The sequence below is a fragment of the Oncorhynchus kisutch genome, linkage group LG23, assembly GCF_002021735.2.
Source record: "Oncorhynchus kisutch isolate 150728-3 linkage group LG23, Okis_V2, whole genome shotgun sequence".
Classification (NCBI taxonomy): domain Eukaryota; kingdom Metazoa; phylum Chordata; class Actinopteri; order Salmoniformes; family Salmonidae; genus Oncorhynchus; species Oncorhynchus kisutch.
Window position 1 is genome coordinate 41629317 of NC_034196.2, and position 18478 is coordinate 41647794.

The window sequence follows — 18478 nt, forward strand, 5'->3', positions numbered from 1 at the left end:
TCGGACTACCAAAATATGATTCATTCCCCCCACCTTCTGATGTTCCCAGAATCTCTATGTTAACCAAGGGATTTTCAAATGTCACATCAGTAGGGTAGAGAGAGGAAAAAGGGGGGAGAGGTATTTATGACTGTCATAAACCTACCCCCAGGCCAACGTCATGACATAAAGTTTCACCATTTGAAGCAGACTCAGAATAAATTAAAGGTTTGTGCGATAGTTTATATCCCTGATAGCAGGCGACTGCTGGACAAATCTTGCACCTCAATGTCGAACAAGGTCTGGCTTTATCATGGTAATTATCTGGTTTAGGCAACCAGACCGGGACCAAAATTCCAAGTGGTATCTGGTAAACTGTAACCTTGTATAAATGGGCCTGAATTTGAGACACATTAAAAAGAAGTCAGGAATCTGTATAGTTCATTGTGTTCATTGACAGGCCTGATCTAGGAGCAACAATCAGTGGCCCGTGATGGCTCAGTTGGTAAAGCATGAGGCTTACAATTTGTATTTATTTATATAGTTGTTTTGAGGACAACTTTTAGCCTTCAAGCAAAATCCAAGGAATACAATGTGACATGAAAACCATAGGAACAAACAAATAATGGAGAATCTATTTTATTATTTTCTCAGGAACATGATATGCAGGCAGTTTTTTCTCCTACACAACCGCAAGACATTACGAGACAACGCGACACACAGGTATGTAGGAAGCCATTCAAAAACGACATGGCCTTAACAGTGCTATAAAATGTCCATTTTAATTCAATTCAACGACACTCAACTTGTTTTCAGCCAATGACAGAAGGTGTAAACCAAGCAGTATTTTTTTGCACCCATGTGACGCCTAGACTGAGGGCTCATGGGAACCAGAGTAGGGTGAAGTTGCCCCTAGATGCTGATCTAGGGTCCTAGGAACAGTACCTAGGGGATACTTCACCCCGGAGCCAACCCATACCAGTGCAGCAGTACTTCAGTGTAAACATGTACAGTGTCAGTGTTTCTTAGTTCTACATTATCTCTATTCAAGTAGAGGGCCGTGGAGTGATACACTAGAAACGGTCATCGTTGTGTGAATAGGATGTACAGCAGATTGTTCTAGTGAAGCAGCTTGCTGTTCAGATGTTGTCGTTCTAACATTGACTTTAACATACAAGACAGCCGTGGGCTCATCCTGGTGTACACAACCAAGGTCGGCCATACTGTACTAACTATTTGACAGAAATATGGATGATAGTTTACTATATGACTAAATATGTCCCTTTAGTGATTTTGAAACACATTTTGAAATATCGATACAGATCATGTGGAGGATAATTTCCCTTTAGAAACCCCTCCTGAAGGCACTTAGATCCAAATCCTAACTTGGAGTGATCCGTGCGCGAAACTAGGATGCATTCAGTTCCATTCAACGTTTGCTACTGAACTACATTTCCCCCCAAGGGATGCACAGCGTTCCCGTAACAGCCTTTGAGGTATGTTTGCTCCTGTTTGGTGGGTGTGGGCTGATCAATATGGGTGTGACCTGATCAATATGGGTGTGGCCTGATCAATATGGGTGTGGCCTGATCGATATGGGTGTGGCCCGATCAAAATGGGTGTGGCCTGATCAATATGGGTGTGGCCTGATCAATATGGGTGTGGCCTGATCAATATGGGTGTGGCCTGATCAATATGGGTGTGGCCTGGTCAATATGGGTGTGAACTGATCAATATTGGTGTGGGCCAATCAAAATATGTGTGTGACCATTTTAAATCGCAAAACTCGTGCAGCACACCACACACACCATACAATCTCACAAGACTGTGGGACGCAGGACAAACCTGACACCGCAATGTCGAGCAAGGTCTGGCCTTATCATGGTAAAGATCTGGTTTAGGCAGCACACACACCATACACCGTTCTTCAACTAGTCGTTCAGTACAGTACCATTTCCGTTGAATTAAACGTTGAAGACCGCTATGTGACGTACTGAACACACCCCTGATGTCAATGTTAGATTTGACGGAAAAGATTTGGGTCCTCAAGCTTTCCACACAATTGTTTCAGTCCCAACAGATCCTAAGGCCAGCACTATTGTTAACATATGCATAGACAGATTAATTCAGTAAATGTTACAATAAGGTATTTTCTCCAACTTTAAGCAAGCCTCGGCTATTTGGCAACACTTTATGTTTAAGCCTAGATCCCCAAAAGTTCACTCAAGTACACTAATTAGCACCACATAAACAGCACGTTAATAATAAGAATATATTTGCTGTCGTTAATAGAAGTATCATCAATTATCCAAATCCTTCCAAAGCCACATTGTTGCTTACAGTGTTCGACATTAAGCCAAACATGTACAAAGCAAATGAAGAGCTGAAAGTCCTAAACCCTAAAACATCATATCAATCAAACATAAGAGTCTTTGCAGCTGTAATGTTTTCAGTATTGCTTCTAAATGGACAGTATTGTGAATTCTGTTTGAGATAGATTAAACACTACAGTACCATTTGTGTCTCTAAACACATTTTTGCTAAACTTGACGAAAGACAAGAATGTCATTGTAATTACTCACGGCTGGAAGCCAAAGTCTCAGCAGTGGCTATACCAAGCAGATAGCATGAAGTTCACCAATGCTGAAATAGATAGAAATGTTTGTGCTGGGCTAAAGAAGTCAACTTGAGAAGAAAAAAACCAGAAAGTCCAAAACACTGATTATGCTCCCAAATAGCACCTTTTATCAGACAACGGTTCCATCCACAAGGATCTTCGTCAGGCCGTTTTGTCTGGTTGTTTTGACCTGATGAAGATCCTTACAGATGGAAATGTTGTCCGATAAACCGTGGTACCTGGGAGCATAAACAGTGTGCGGGACATTCTGTTTTTTTTGTTGGAAGAAACTGATAGGAAACCAGTAGACCTAGGTCCGATGGTACGCCTAATGAAGTTTGTAGTTTGCACTTTTGGCACTATTGCATTGGTTACATTATACGGGGTTAACTAAATTAATGGAAACTACAAGTGGTATACCTTGATGGACTTTCAATGTGATATTAATGAAGATAAATCAGAAAAAATACAGTATGGGAAATGGTAAGACATTTACAAAATATTAGCATGAATTAACATTATTAAAAACAAAAACTTCTCCAAAAACACCAAAGAGTTGGATCCTTATGTAGATCTACAGTATATCAGCTCAACGGATCCCAGGTGAAGGCTGGTCAACAATTACACCCTCAAAAGAGATGTGCTTAGACCGACTCAATACCAATAACATGACATAGTATCGACTCAATACCAATAACATGACCATAGTATCGACTCAAAACCAATAACATGACATATTATCGATTCAACCTCAATAACATGACCATAGTATCGACTCAATACCAATAACATGACATAATATGGACTCAATACCAATAACATGACATAGTATTGCTTCCATCTCAATAACATGACTATAGTTTCGACTCAATACCAAAAAGATGGCAATAGCATGGACTCAATACCAGTAACATGAGCATAATATCGACTCAATACCAATAACATTACCATAGTATGGACTCAATACCAAAAAGATGGCAATAGCATGGACTCAATACCAGTAACATGAGCATAGTATCGACTACATACCAATAACTTGAGCATAATATCGACTCAATACCAATAACATGACATAGTATCGATTCAACCTCAATAACATGACCATAGTATCGACTCAATACCAATAACATGACATAGTATCAACTCAATACCAATAAGATGACCATAGTATCGACTCAAAACCAATAAGATTACCATAGTATCGACTCAATACCAATAACATGACATAGTATCGACTCAATACCAATAAGATTACCATAGTATCGACTCAATACCAATAACATGAGCATAGTATCGACACAATACCAATAACTTGACATAGTATGGACTCAATACCAATAACATGACATGGTATGGACTCAATACCAATAACACAACGAACTAATCACACATTTACAGTGCTTATAATCTATAGCTGGTTTAGGTTGAAACAGGTGTGTTCTGTCCATCCCACGTGTTGGAATAAGTGCACTTGATATACATAAATAGGATATGACACCTAAGTTCGCCCCTGGAAGGAGGGGGCGAGGGGGTGAGGGGAGGGTCAACTCCTCTGCTGCATCTTCTGTGCGTAAAAGTCCCGGCAAGTTTCACAGCAGCGTTGATACCAGCGCATGTCTTGGCAGAGGTTCTTCTCGCGGATGACTTTGCAGTAAACCGGCCACTGGTCCCGTAAACACTTGAACGTCAGGGCAGCTACAGAGGATGAAAGGAGAGATTCAGTTTGACAAAGTGCACAGTTTCCTAATCCTGGTCCTGGGGATCCAAAAGGGTGAACATTTTTGTTCCAGCCTAGCAGTAACCCACTTGATTCAACTCATCATCAAGCCTGTGATTGGTTGAACTGGGTGTGTTAGTGCAGAGGACCAGGATTAGGAAACATCCATGTACTGTAACACTGAATAACAGATGAACATGGCTTTTTATCAAATGTTATTCCAGTACATCACCAATAGGTGGCAGTATTTTACACATTTCACATTTACTTTTCTTTGTACTGATTCAACTTTGCATTCATTGGAGATTAAATAAAAATATATCATGTAAAACAGAGATTACATTGAAAGTCCAGTTGCCACATTGTAATTTCAGGGCTGTCAAAAATAATGGGTATTATAGTAGAAAATTATTAGCCACACCTAAAACACACAATGACTAAATGATGATTGCAGAAGCAGATTATTGCACATTCCCACAGACTCAAGCAGTTCTCACTCTCTCTCTCTCTCTCTCTCTCTCTCTCTCTCTCTCTCTCTCTCTCTCTCTCTCTCTCTCTCTCTCTCTCCCTCTCTCTCTCTCTCTCTCTCCCCTCTCTCTCTCTCTCTCTCTCTCTCCTCAGTAAAATCTGTCCTCAAATACTCAGTCCATTAACACTAACACCCCTAGAACAGAGTTCTCAAGAGGACGCAAGGTCACGAGGATAACCTTGTTTCATTTGTGTTTCGGGGCTGCTGTGCTGGGTAGGGGAGTCGGCACTCTGCAACACACACTACTCTGTCACCTTATCAACATTATATTATGACCGTTCCATCGCATTCCATTTGCATCGGCAGCATTCTGAATAAACTCAGATCTCGGGGGCATAGCCACTGTGTTGACATATTTTCTTGAAGTGAACAGGCCTTGGTAATGAAGCCAGGAGTTGTAAACATCCCTCTTTGCCAATGAGACGTTGCGATGGGACCACCAACACGGGTTGCTTCCCAAATGGCATTCTATCCCCTATGTAGTGCACTACTTTTGACCAGGGCTCATGGGGTAGTGCACTAAATAGGGAATAGGGTGCGGTTTGGGACTGCCACGGTCTCTATTTACCTCGGAACGTTCCAGAGGCAGCTAGAGAGGGCTGCCACTTCTTGGATACGTCTCAAATGACACCCTATTCCCTAGTGCACTACTTTTGACCAGACCCCTATGGGCCCTGGTCAAAAGTAGTGCACTACATAGGGAATAGGGTGCCATTTGAGAAGTAACCCTTCTCTTGATGGCGTTCTGCTGTTTTTGAGATGGCGTCAAGTCTCCACCAAGGCAAACACAACGGAACACAACACCCGTGGCTGGGGTGGGATTAGTGGGAACGCCATGGCGACAGACAGTAAAACAACTCACACCTCTTCATTCTTCTGCCTTCTGACATCTGAGTCATCCTTTTGGCTTCATGGGAAAAGTCTGAGTCATCTTTTTGTCTTCATGGGAAATTCAACTGCTAAGTCTAGTTTGCCGCTGCGCGGCTGAGCCCATTGATATTGATACACAGTAGTAGAGGTGTAACAGTGTTTTTATTAGTGGTACTGGTATAGTACACACATAGTATACACATAGTATACACATAGTATACACATTGCATACACATAGTATACACATTGCATACACATAGTATACACATGGCATACACATAGTATACACATAGTATACACATGGCATACACATAGTATACACATAGTATACACATGGCATACACATAGTATACACATGGCATACACATAGTATACACATGGCATACACATAGTATACACATGGCATACACATAGTATACACATAGTATTCCCATAGTATACATATAGTATACACATAGTATACACATAGTATACACATGGCATACACATAGTATACACATAGTATACACATAGTATACACATGGCATACACATAGTATACACATAGTATACACATAGTATACACATGGCATACACATAGTATACACATAGTATACACATGGCATACACATAGTATACACATAGTATACACATGGCATACACATAGTATACACATGGCATACACATAGTATACACATGGCATACACCGTCCAATGAAATACTTCCTTGCAGGTTCCTTCTGGACAATGCAACAACAATAAGAAACAATAGTAATACCATATTTTTGATTTGTTTTATTTAAAATAAGAATATAAACAAAGTAGATGACTCAGTAGAATGTAATATATTTTTTTAGCAATGTAGATAAAAAATTGTCTTCACCAACCACTGGAGGACCTTACTGGTCGTGGACAGGGAAATTATTGTACCAGGCTGTGATGCAACCAATCAGGACACTCTCAGTGGTGCAGGGGTAGTATTTGGAGAGGACCCGGGGCGGCATGCTGAATTTCTTCAGCCGACTTAGGAAGTAGAGACGCTGTATATGAACTTGGTCTTTTACCAAATAGGGCTATCTTCTGTATACCACCCCTACCTTGTCACAACACAAGTGATTGGCTCAAATGCATTAAGAAGGAAAGAAATTCCACAAATTAACTTTTAACAACTTTCAATCTGTTAATTGAAATGCATTCCAGGTGACTACCTCATGAAGCTGGTTGAGAGAATGTCAAGAGTGTGCAAAGCTGTCATCAAGGCAAAAAGTGGCTATGTAAAATCTCAAATAGAAAATATATTTTGATTTCTTTAACACTTTCTTTGGTTACTACATGATTCCATTTGTGTTATTTCATAGTTTTGATGTCTTCACTATTATTCTACAAAGAGAAAACCCTTGAATGAGTATGTGTGTCCACACTTTTGACTGGTACTGTATTCCTATCATTATTCTCAAAACAGCATTGAGTCTGCCTCCTCTGTCCAGCACTTCACTATTCTGTGTTGATGGTTCCCTCTTGAGTTGCTGCTTGTAGGCGGGGAGTAGGAACAGAGGGACGTTATCCGATTGTATGCAAAAACAGTGATAGTATTAGTTGCTATTGACTGCATGGTAATATGTATGTCAGTGGTATTGGTCCTATATCTATGACAACTGTGTGGCTTGTGGGCTAGCCTTTTGTCTATGCATGTTTTTTGCTAGTATTTTTATTTTATACTTTATACTTTGTAGCCCTTATCTCACATTGAACAGACTATTGAGCAGACAATTGTCTGTTTTTTCCCCTTCGATCTCTATTGTATCTCTATTATACAGATTCAATTGATCTAGCATTGTACTCCAACAGATGTATGTCTGTTCTAAATAGAATGGATAAACAGGAAATATGTATAAAAAAAAATGAATGGGAGTGAAAAAAATAATACAACAAATGAATGCGAGAGGCTTGAGGCACAAACGTTCATACTTCCCAGATTCCTGGAGGAGCTTAGCATTACCAGCTGTGAAGGTTTTAGGAGGGAGGGGGCAGAGCTGCTACCCTGGTGCGTACCACAGACACCCCTCCCTCCAGCTGTATCTCTGCTCGGGACAAGAACGTGAGCCGGCGTACACTAATTATAAACATCATGCCATATATCCACCCGGCCTCAGCCCAACCTCAACCTCAGCAGCCCCAGGCTCAATCTCAGCAACCTCCTTCTCAACCTCAGCAGCCCCAACCTCAATCTCAGCAACCTCCTTCTCAACCTCAGCAGCCCCAGCCTCAATCTCAGCAATCTCCTTCTCAACCTCAGCAGCCCCAGCCTCAATCTCAGCAACCTCCTTCTCAACCTCAGCAGCCCCAGTCTCAATCTCAGCAACCCCAGCCCCAGCTCAACCTCGGCAGCCTCATTCTCAACCTCAGCAGAATCAGCCTCAGCCTCAGAATCAACCTCAGCAGCCTCATTCTCAACCTCAGAATCAATCTCAGCAGAATCAGCCTCAGCCCCAGTCTCAACCTCGGCAGCCTCATTCTCAACCTCAGCAGAATCAGCCTCAGCCCCAGTCTGAACCTCAGCAACGTCCTTCTCAACCTCAGCAGCCCCAGTCTCAATCTCAGCAACCCCAGCCCCAGCTCAACCTCGGCAGTCTCATTCTCAACCTCAGCAGAATCAGCCTCAGAATCAACCTCAGCAGCCTCATTCTCAACCTCAGAATCCACCTCAGCAGAATCAGCCTCAGCCCCAGTCTCAACCTCGGCAGCCTCATTCTCAACCTCAGCAGAATCAGCCTCAGCCCCAGTCTGAACCTCAGCAGCCTCATTCTCAACCTCAGCAGAATCAGCCTCAGAATCAACCTCAGCAGCCTCATTCTCAACCTCAGAATCCACCTCAGCAGAATCAGCCTCAGCCCCAGTCTCAACCTCGGCAGCCTCATTCTCAACCTCAGCAGAATCAGCCTCAGCCCCAGTCTGAACCTCAGCAGCCTCATTCTCAACCTCAGCAGAATCAGCCTCAGCCTCAGAATCAACCTCAGCAGCCTCATTCTCAACCTCAGAATCAACCTCAGCAGAATCAGCCTCAGCCCCAGGCTCAACCTCAGCAGCCTCATTCTCAACCTAAGAATCAACCTCAGCAGAATCAGCCTCAGCCCCAGTCTCAACCTCTGCAGCCTCATTCTCAACCTCAGCAGAATCAGCCTCAGCCCCAGTCCGAACCTCAGCAGCCTCATTCTCAACCTCAGCAGAATCAGCCTTAGAATCAACCTCAGCAGCCTCATTCTCAACCTCAGAATCAACCTCAGCAGAATCAGCCTCAGAATCAACCTCAGCAGCCTCATTCTCAACCTCAGAATCCACCTCAGCAGAATCAGCCTCAGCCCCAGTCTCAACCTCGGCAGCCTCATTCTCAACCTCAGCAGAATCAGCCTCAGCCCCAGTCTGAACCTCAGCAGCCTCATTCTCAACCTCAGCAGAATCAGCCTCAGCCTCAGAATCAACCTCAGCAGCCTCATTCTCAACCTCAGAATCAACCTCAGCAGAATCAGCCTCAGAATCAACCTCAGCAGCCTCATTCTCAACCTCAGAATCCACCTCAGCAGAATCAGCCTCAGCCCCAGTCTCAACCTCGGCAGCCTCATTCTCAACCTCAGCAGAATCAGCCTCAGCCCCAGTCTGAACCTCAGCAGCCTCATTCTCAACCTCAGCAGAATCAGCCTCAGCCTCAGAATCAACCTCAGCAGCCTCATTCTCAACCTCAGAATCAACCTCAGCAGAATCAGCCTCAGCCCCAGGCTCAACCTCAGCAGCCTCATTCTCAACCTAAGAATCAACCTCAGCAGAATCAGCCTCAGCCCCAGTCTCAACCTCGGCAGTCTCATTCTCAACCTCAGCAGAATCAGCCTCAGCCCCAGTCCGAACCTCAGCAGCCTCATTCTCAACCTCAGCAGAATCAGCCTTAGAATCAACCTCAGCAGCCTCATTCTCAACCTCAGAATCAACCTCAGCAGAATCAGCCTCATTCTCAACCTCAGCAGAATCAGCCTCAGCCCCAGTCTGAACCTCAGCAGCCTCATTCTCAACCTCAACCTCAGCAGAATCAGTCTCAGCCTCAGAATCAACCTCAGCAGCCTCATTCTCAACCTCAGAATCAACCTCAGCAGAATCAGCCTCAGCCTCAGAATCGACCTCAGCATTCTCATTCTCAACCTCAGCAGAATCAGCCTCAGCCTCAGAATCAACCTCAGCAGCCTCATTCTCAACCTCAGCAGAATCAGCCTCAGCCTCAGAATCAAACTCAGCAGCCTCATTCTCAACCTCAGAATCAACCTCAGCACAATCAGCCTCAGCCCCAGAATCAACCTCAGCAGCCTCAGCCCCAGAATCAACCTCAACAGAATCAGCCTCAGCCCCAGAATCAGCCTCAGCCCCAGAATCAACCTCAGCAGAATCAGCCTCAGCCCCAGAATCAACCTCAGCAGCCTCAGCCCCAGAATCAACCTCAGCCCCAGAATCAACCTCAGCAGCCTCAGCCCCAGAATCAACCTCAACAGAATCAGCCTCAGCCCCAGAATCAGCCTCAGCCCCAGAATCAACCTCAGCAGAATCAGCCCCAGCCCCAGAATCAGCCTCAGCCCCAGTATTAACCTCAGCCCCAGTATCAACCTCAGCCCCAGTATCAACCTCAGCCCCAGTATCAACCTCAGCAGAATCAGCCCCAGAATCAATCTCAGCAGAATCAGCCTCAGCCTCAGCTTCAGTAACTCTTCCCCAGCTGCAATTTATGATAAACTATGCGCACTCTTCCCAGAAGGCTTAACATTTTCGAACGTCGTCATCTGGTACCATCCAGCCCCTAAACACAGTGATTGCATCCCAAATGGCACCCTATTCCCTATGTAGTGCACTACTTTTGACCAGGGCCCATAGGGACACACACAGGGAGGAGTGGGCAGAAGAGTTGGTGGAACGTGTACACTGTGAAATTCACTGCAGGCTTTAAAAATACATAAAAAAATAAAAATAAAAAATGGCACTTGTGTCTGGGGTCAACGGAGGTCGTTGAGTGGTGTGTCTGGCATGCTCGTGAATAGGCGGTATTATACAACAGAGCATAATCCCACAGCTTGAGGCCGCACATAATATTTTTAATGAAGTCATCAAAACATGGCGCATTTAGATTGCCGGTGAAGTGGTGGGCCAAACTTTCCGCATCAACGCTCGCCAATTAATGGGTTTTGAACTGACTCGGGAATGAGCTCGAGATACTTTGAGGATACTTTTTTGGAAACCCTACACAGCGCGATGTCTGTCAGAGAGCCCGTTGTGCGTGAGACAGATGATGTATCTAATGGATTCGTACCATACTCAAATAATGAGACAGAACAACCCTTGGGAACCTTCGATGAACTTGGGAAGCTATTATAGGTAAGGGAGCTGGAATGGTGATACAAGCTGCGTCTGGGGAACAGTTATTGTAAGTAGTAGAAACAACAGGACTTCATTATTATTAGGTTATCATATTAATCTATAGCTGAATTATTATCAGGATCAATCCAAATCACAGAAGACTTAACATGGACCAACAACACCACCACTCGTCAAGAGGGCTCAACAGCGTCTCTACTTCCTAAGTCGGCTGAAGAAATTCAGCATGCCGCCCCGGGTCCTCTCCAAATACTACCCCTGCACCATTGAGAGTGTCCTGATTGGTTGCATCACAGCCTGGTACCATAATTTCTCTGTCCACGACCAGTAAGGTCCTCCAGTGGTTGGTGAAGACAATTTTTTTTATCTACAATGCAAAAAAAATATATTACATCCTGGCTCTGAAAATAGAGCTCAGCTCTTGTCTTTTCTCAGCGTGTCTTAAACCCATGCAAGCATCAAGTGAGTTCTGGCCTTCTTTGATATTCAATCTATTTTAACTTTAAGAATAAACTGTGTTGATAAAACCCAGACTCTGAAAATAAAAGGGCAATTGTCCAATTCATTTTCTGAATAACATTTCTGAACTGAATTGGAATGGATCCCTACCCTGTTAGACATGAACTCGGGAGGTGGTGACCGTGATGACAAGATGCATGATACTCACCCAGGCGTGGCGAGGTGATGGTGTTGACGTTGATCCTCTCGTTGCACGCCTGCTGCTGACATGGCCGGTACGCCGCCGGCTTCTCCGACGAGAAGCACTCGTTGCCGTGGCGCCCGGTGATCTTGTGCATGCACTGGATAACCCGGGACTGCATGCTTTTGCCACAGGTGACCGAGCACTATCAACACCGTAACACACAGCATAAGATTATGTCAGTGGACATAATGTCAAATACAAATGATGAGTTAGGAACTCCCCTCACCTGGTTGTCTAGGTCTTAAATGATGAGTTAGGAACTCCCCTCACCTGGTTGTCTAGGTCTTAAATGATGAGTTAGGAACTCCCCTCACCTGGTTGTCTAGGTCTTAAATGATGAGTTAGGAACTCCGCTCACCTGGTTGTCTAGGTCTTAAATGATGAGTTAGGAACTCCCCTCACCTGGTTGTCTAGGTCTTAAATGATGAGTTAGGAACTCCCCTCACCTGGTTGTCTAGGTCTTAAATGATGAGTTAGGAACTCCCCTCACCTGGTTGTCTAGGTCTTAAATGATGAGTTAGGAACTCCCCTCACCTGGTTGTCTAGGTCTTAATTGGACACATATTGAAAGGAAATAACAGCAGACACTCCTGCTTTTCATGGAATTGAGTTTGACCATGATATGATAGCCGTTTGATTACGAAAGCATAGGACTTTTGACCTCATGTTAAGTGTCCCCTACCACAGCCCCTGGTCAGTGTTCCAATATGTGGCTGTATGTATGAGTGATCCATATAATGAGCTTGCATCACTCACTTGGGCCAAGCCAAAAAAGTCTCTGAGGTAAAAGACCTGCCAAGGCATGAGTGGAACACCGGCTTCAGCGATTGGCTGTGGCCAGTTCGAGCTGTTTCCGTGGTCGACTGCTGTTTGCCAAAACACAGAGAGACTCAGGCCTAAATATGTCCAACCCGGCAGAGACAGAGTGAATTTATACAGGAGGCGCTGCGATGAATAGTGGCAGAGCCAGATGAATATAGTCTTGTAATCCCTTCTCCAATGCCTTTAAAAAAAACAGCTTTCTAAACATTCAAAGAAGTGGGGGTTGGGGAGATGGAGTCCGTCCGCTTTCAACTCAAGGCTTTTTCGACATGAGCTGACTTCGTAATGCATTTATGTGGAGGTTAGTGTTTAAATAACAGACAGCTGTTGTGACTAGAACAGCATGTTGGGGATCAGGCATGTCTGGACGGGGCGAGCGGGGAGAGAACAGCCTCGGCGGCGCTCCTATTCACCCGATACATTAGTCTGCTTTAGCCATACCGAGGCTCGGGAAGATGGCAAATACATCTCAGGGTTTGGCAGTGATATGACAGAGCACTCTCCATGACAATTTGTAGATTTCCAGATTTCCACAGAGAGACAGAGAGAGAGAGAGAGAGAGAGACAGAGAGAGAGAGAGAGAGAGACAGAGAGAGAGAGAGAGAGAGACAGAGAGAGAGAGAGAGAGACAGAGAGAGAGACAGAGAGAGAGAGAGAGAGACAGAGAGAGAGAGAGAGAGACAGAGAGAGAGAGAGACAGAGAGAGAGAGAGAGAGAGAGAGACAGAGAGAGAGAGAGAGAGAGAGAGAGAGAGAGAGAGAGAGACAGACAGACAGACAGACAGACAGACAGACAGACAGACAGACAGACAGACAGACAGACAGACAGACAGACAGACAGACAGACAGACAGACAGACAGACAGACAGACAGACAGACAGACAGACAGACAGACAGACAGACAGACAGACAGGGAATACAACAATGCAACAGACAGGAAATAATCAAATACGCTTTTCAAAAAGTAAGTAAGCCCATGTATTTATATAAGGATAGATCTAGTTAAAACAATTTTATAGGTGTGATTGAGTTCATTCCCATGTATTTACTGTACATGTACCCGTGAACATGTTATAACGACTATGTAAAGTAATCTAGGGGTATTTTTATTAGCATTACCACAAATGATGTGGTTTATAGTCACACATGAAGGGATTTGTGGTTCTGCAAGCCACAGAGTCGAAGCAAATAAGAGAAGAAGAAAAAAGATTACTTGAAAACAAAGCGTCCGTTCCCAGTTCTCACAACCTCAGCCCTTTGACCATCCCATTGGAACAAGGTTCACAAAGGGACGGGCCGTCTGAGTCAACTGCTAACACAGTGGAAATGTGGATTATTAGTAGGGTTGCAAAGGGTAGGAAACTTTCTGGTACATTTTCCATGGGAAATTAAGCCCGGGAATTTGGGGAATTTTGCTTAATTAAATCCATCAAAAAAGTTAGCTGACAGTTAACCTTAACCACATAAAGGCAATTCTAGGTCTTGTGGCATATTTTGGTTAAACTATCCCCAATTTAATGGAATTGTAACCCTCTGTATCCACAGTGCATTCTTCCATCACATCTACAGCTGATTCTCAAGATCTTGCACACTAATGACATGCTATTGAGCCCACACTACTACACTGTCTGAGCCAGGGACTAGATGCTTTCTGGTAAGTTTTGATTACAGTACTGGGTGGGGTGAATATATTTTATATGACATACAGATTTTTTTGTTAGCTAGTAAATAATAGCCTACAGCAAAGTGTGTTTATATATATATTTTTTTGTGTGAATTTTACCCCTTTTTCGTGGTATCCAATTGTTTAGTAGCTACTATCTTGTCTCATCGCTACAACTCCCGTACGGGCTCAGGAGAGACGAAGGTTGAAAGTCATGCGTCCTCCGATACACAACCCAACCAAGCTGCACTGCTTCTTAACACAGCGCCATCCAACCCAGAAGCCAGCCGCACCAATGTGTTGGAGGAAACACCGTGCACCTGGCAACCTTGGTTAGCGCGCATTGCGCCCGGCCCGCCACAGGAGTCGCTGGTGCGCGATGAGACAAGGAGTTCCCTACCAGCCAAACCCTCCCTAACCCAGACGATGCTAGGCCAATTGTGCGTCGCCCCACAGACCTCCCGGTCGCTGGCGGTTATGACAGAGCCTGAGCGCGAAACCCTGAGTCTCTGGTGGCGCCGCTGGCGCTTTAGTACAGTGCCCTTAACCACTGCGCCACCCGGGAGGCCTGCAAAGTGTGTTTAAATAATTTCTAACTTATTAATCATTTCTGGTAGTTTGTTTTTGCTACCATGTGGGTTTTAGCTTTGTTAATTCACCTGTTTCCATTCATGTTTCATTTTAAAACATGTATCTTACAAAGGAGTTGTTTAATCAAACTGCTTAACTATTCATATGTACATGGAATTGTATTTGTGTTTTTTAAACTAATTATTTCTAATCTTTACAGGAAAATGCCACGGGCACTATCTGATGTGTAGAGACATTTCACTGCAGCTAATGTAGAAGGAGAAGCTGTGTACATTTGCAAATACTGTGCCAAATCATATGTGAAGAATGCAACAAAGATGCAGAATCATCTGGCCAAGTGCATAAAGTTCCCTTAGCGCTCACAACAAGCAACCTCTGACAAAAGTCCCTCTACTTCTATTCGAGGTGAAAATTATGAATCAGACACCTTATCGATAGCAACATTGACTGAAGGCAGTCATCAATGACCTTGGACCACAGAAGGTATTTGCAATGGTGACAGATAATGCTGTGAACATGAAGGCTGCTTGGTCTGAAGTGGAGGAGTCCTACCCTCACATCACACCCATTGGCTGTGCTGCTCATTGCATTGAATCTGCACCTCAAGGACATCATGGCACTGAAAACAATGGATACACTCTACAAGAGAGCCAAGGAAATGGTTAGGTATGTGAATGGTCTTCAAGTTATAGCAGCAATCTACCTCACCAAGCAAAGTGAGAAGAATAAGAGCACCACATTGAAGCTGCCCAGCAATGCCCGTTGGCGTGGTGTTTGTCATCATGTTTGACAGTCTCCTGGAGATGGCCATATCACTGTCTGCCGTATGGACAGCCCCATCAAGAGGATCCTCCTGGATGATGTATTTTGGGGGAGAGTGATAAGCAGCCTGGAACTCCTGAAACCTATAGCAGTAGCCATTGCACGGATTGAGGGAGACAATGCCATCCTGTCTGATGTTCAGACTCTGCTTGCAGATATAAGAGAAGAAATGCGTACTGCCCTGCCCACTTCACTGTTGCTGTATGCAGAGGAAACTGCAGTTCTGAAATACATCAAAAACCGTGAAGACTTCTGACTGAAGCCCAATCATGCCGAAGCGTACATGTTGGACTCCAAATATGCTGGCAAGAGCATCCTGTCTGGTGCAGAGATCAACAAGGCCTATGTTGTCATCACTACCGTGTCTCACCACCTTGGCCTGGATGAGGGCAAGGTTCTTGGCAGTCTAGCGAAATACACTTCCAAGCAAGGGCTTTGGGATGGAGATGCAATATGGCAGTCGTGCCAACATATCTCATCAGCCACCTGGTGGAAGGGACTTTGTGGATCTGAGGCTCTTTCCCCTGTTGCCTCCATCATCCTCCAAATCCCACCAACATCAGCCGCCTCAGAGCGCATCCGCCCCAAAGCATGCAACAGGCTGACCAATACAAGGGTTGAAAAATTGGTGACCATCCGGGCAAATTTGAGGCTTTTTGACCCTGACAATGAGCCATCCTCAAAAGGTTGGAAAGTGACAGTGAAGATGAGGCCTCAGAGTCTAATGTTCAAGAGGTAGACATTGAGGAGGTCTAGGGAGAAGACATGGAAGCCTGAGAGGAAGACAACCAAAGCTCTAGTTTCTAGACTATCATTTTACAGATGTATGTTGAAAATGTTTTTGGGAGATGCGATGGATCATTGAGGATCATTCAATATTCCCTTTATTTTGTTGTTCAGTGAAATCATCCCATGTGAAGAGTCAACTAATTTAATTAAAGTTCAATTCGTAACTAAATTGTTTTTTTTTCTATTGGAAGGATTTAATCATTTGCAATTATGTCTACCTCTCCTGTACTCCCTGTTTACCCACGACTGCGTGGCCACGCACGCCTCCAACTCAATCATCAAGTTTGCGGACGACACAACAGTGGTAGGCTTGATTACCAACAACGACGAGACGGCCTACAGGGAGGGGGTGAGGGCCCTCGGAGTGTGGTGTCAGGAAAATAACCTCACACTCAACGTCAACAAAACTAAGGAGATGATTGTGGACTTCAGGAAACAGCAGAGGGAACACCCCCCTATCCACATCGATGGAACAGTAGTGGAGAGGGTAGCAAGTTTTAAGTTCCTTGGCATACACATCACAGACAAACTGAATTGGTCCACTCACACAGACAGCATCGTGAAGAAGGCGCAGCAGCGCCTCTTCAACCTCAGGAGGCTGAAGAAATTCGGCTTGTCACCAAAAGCACTCACAAACTTCTACAGATGCACAATCGAGAGCATCCTGGAGGGCTGTATCACCGCCTGGTATGGCAACTGCACCGCCCTCAACCGTAAGGCTCTCCAGAGGGTAGTGAGGTCTGCACAACGCATCACCGGGGGCAAACTACCTGCCCTCCAGGACACCTACACCACCCGATGCTACAGGAAGGCCATAAAGATCATCAAGGACATCAACCACCCGAGCCACTGCCTGTTCACCCCGCTGTCATCCAGAAGGCGAGGTCAGTACAGGTGCATCAAAGCTGGGACCGAGAGACTGAAAAACAGCTTCTATCTCAAGGCCATCAGACTGTTAAACAGCCACCACTAACATTGAGTGGCTGCTGCCAACACACTGTCAATGACACTGACTCAACTCCAGCCACTTTAATAATGGGAATTGATGGGAAATTATGTAAATATATCACTAGCCACTTTAAACAATGCTACCTTATATAATGTTACTTACCCTACATTATTCATCTCATATGCATACGTATATACTGTACTCTATATCATCGACTGCATCCTTATGTAATACATGTATCACTAGCCACTTTAACTATGCCACTTTGTTTACATACTCATCTCATATGTTATACTGTACTCGATATCATCTACTGTATCTTGCCTATGCTGCTCTGTACCATCACTCATTCATATATCCTTATGTACATATTCCTTATCCCCTTACACTGTGTATAAGACAGTAGTTTTTTTGGAATTGTTAGTTAGATTACTTGTTCGTTATTACTGCATTGTCGGAACTAGAAGCACAAGCATTTCGCTACACTCGCATTAACATCTGCTAACCATGTGTATGTGACAAATAAAATTTGATTTGATTTGATTTGATCAGGTAAAAGGTTTATGTTTCTGTCTCTATATGATATGGTAAATATATTTATTGTATTTATTTTATTTCACCTTTATTTAACCAGATAGGCAAGTTGAGAAAAAGTTCTCATTTACAATTGTGACCTGGCCAAGATAAAGCAAAGCAGTTCGACACATACAACGACACAGAGTTACACATGGAGTAAAACATGGAGTCAATAATACAGTATAAACAAGTCTATATACGATGTGAGCAAATGAGGTGAGATAAGGGAGGTAAAGGCAAAAAAAAGGCCATGGTGGCAAAGTAAATACAATATAGCAAGTAAAACACTGGAATGGTAGATATACAGTGGAAGAACGTGCAAAGTATAAATAAAAATAATGGAGTGCAAAGAAGCCAAATAAATAAATACAGTAGGGGAAGAGGTAGTTGTTTGGGCTAAATTATAGATGGGCTATGTACAGGTGCAGCAATCTGTGAGCTGCTCTGACAGCTGGTGCTTTAAGCTAGT

The 18478-nt window shown here is 44.1% G+C and overlaps 1 protein-coding gene across 1 annotated transcript in view; it reads right to left on the minus strand.

Moving 5' to 3' along the window:
- Positions 1–602: 602 nt before the first annotated feature.
- LOC109868745 (A disintegrin and metalloproteinase with thrombospondin motifs 19) overlaps positions 603–18478 on the minus strand; it is a 137249-nt gene continuing 119373 nt past the window's right edge. Inside the window, exons 22-23 of the mRNA XM_031802449.1 lie at positions 11763–11940; positions 603–4291 (exon numbers count right to left, since the gene is read on the minus strand). Of these exons, the coding sequence (XP_031658309.1) occupies positions 4140–4291; positions 11763–11940 (330 nt within the window). The 3' untranslated portion in view covers positions 603–4139. The remainder of the gene's footprint in view (positions 4292–11762; positions 11941–18478) is intronic.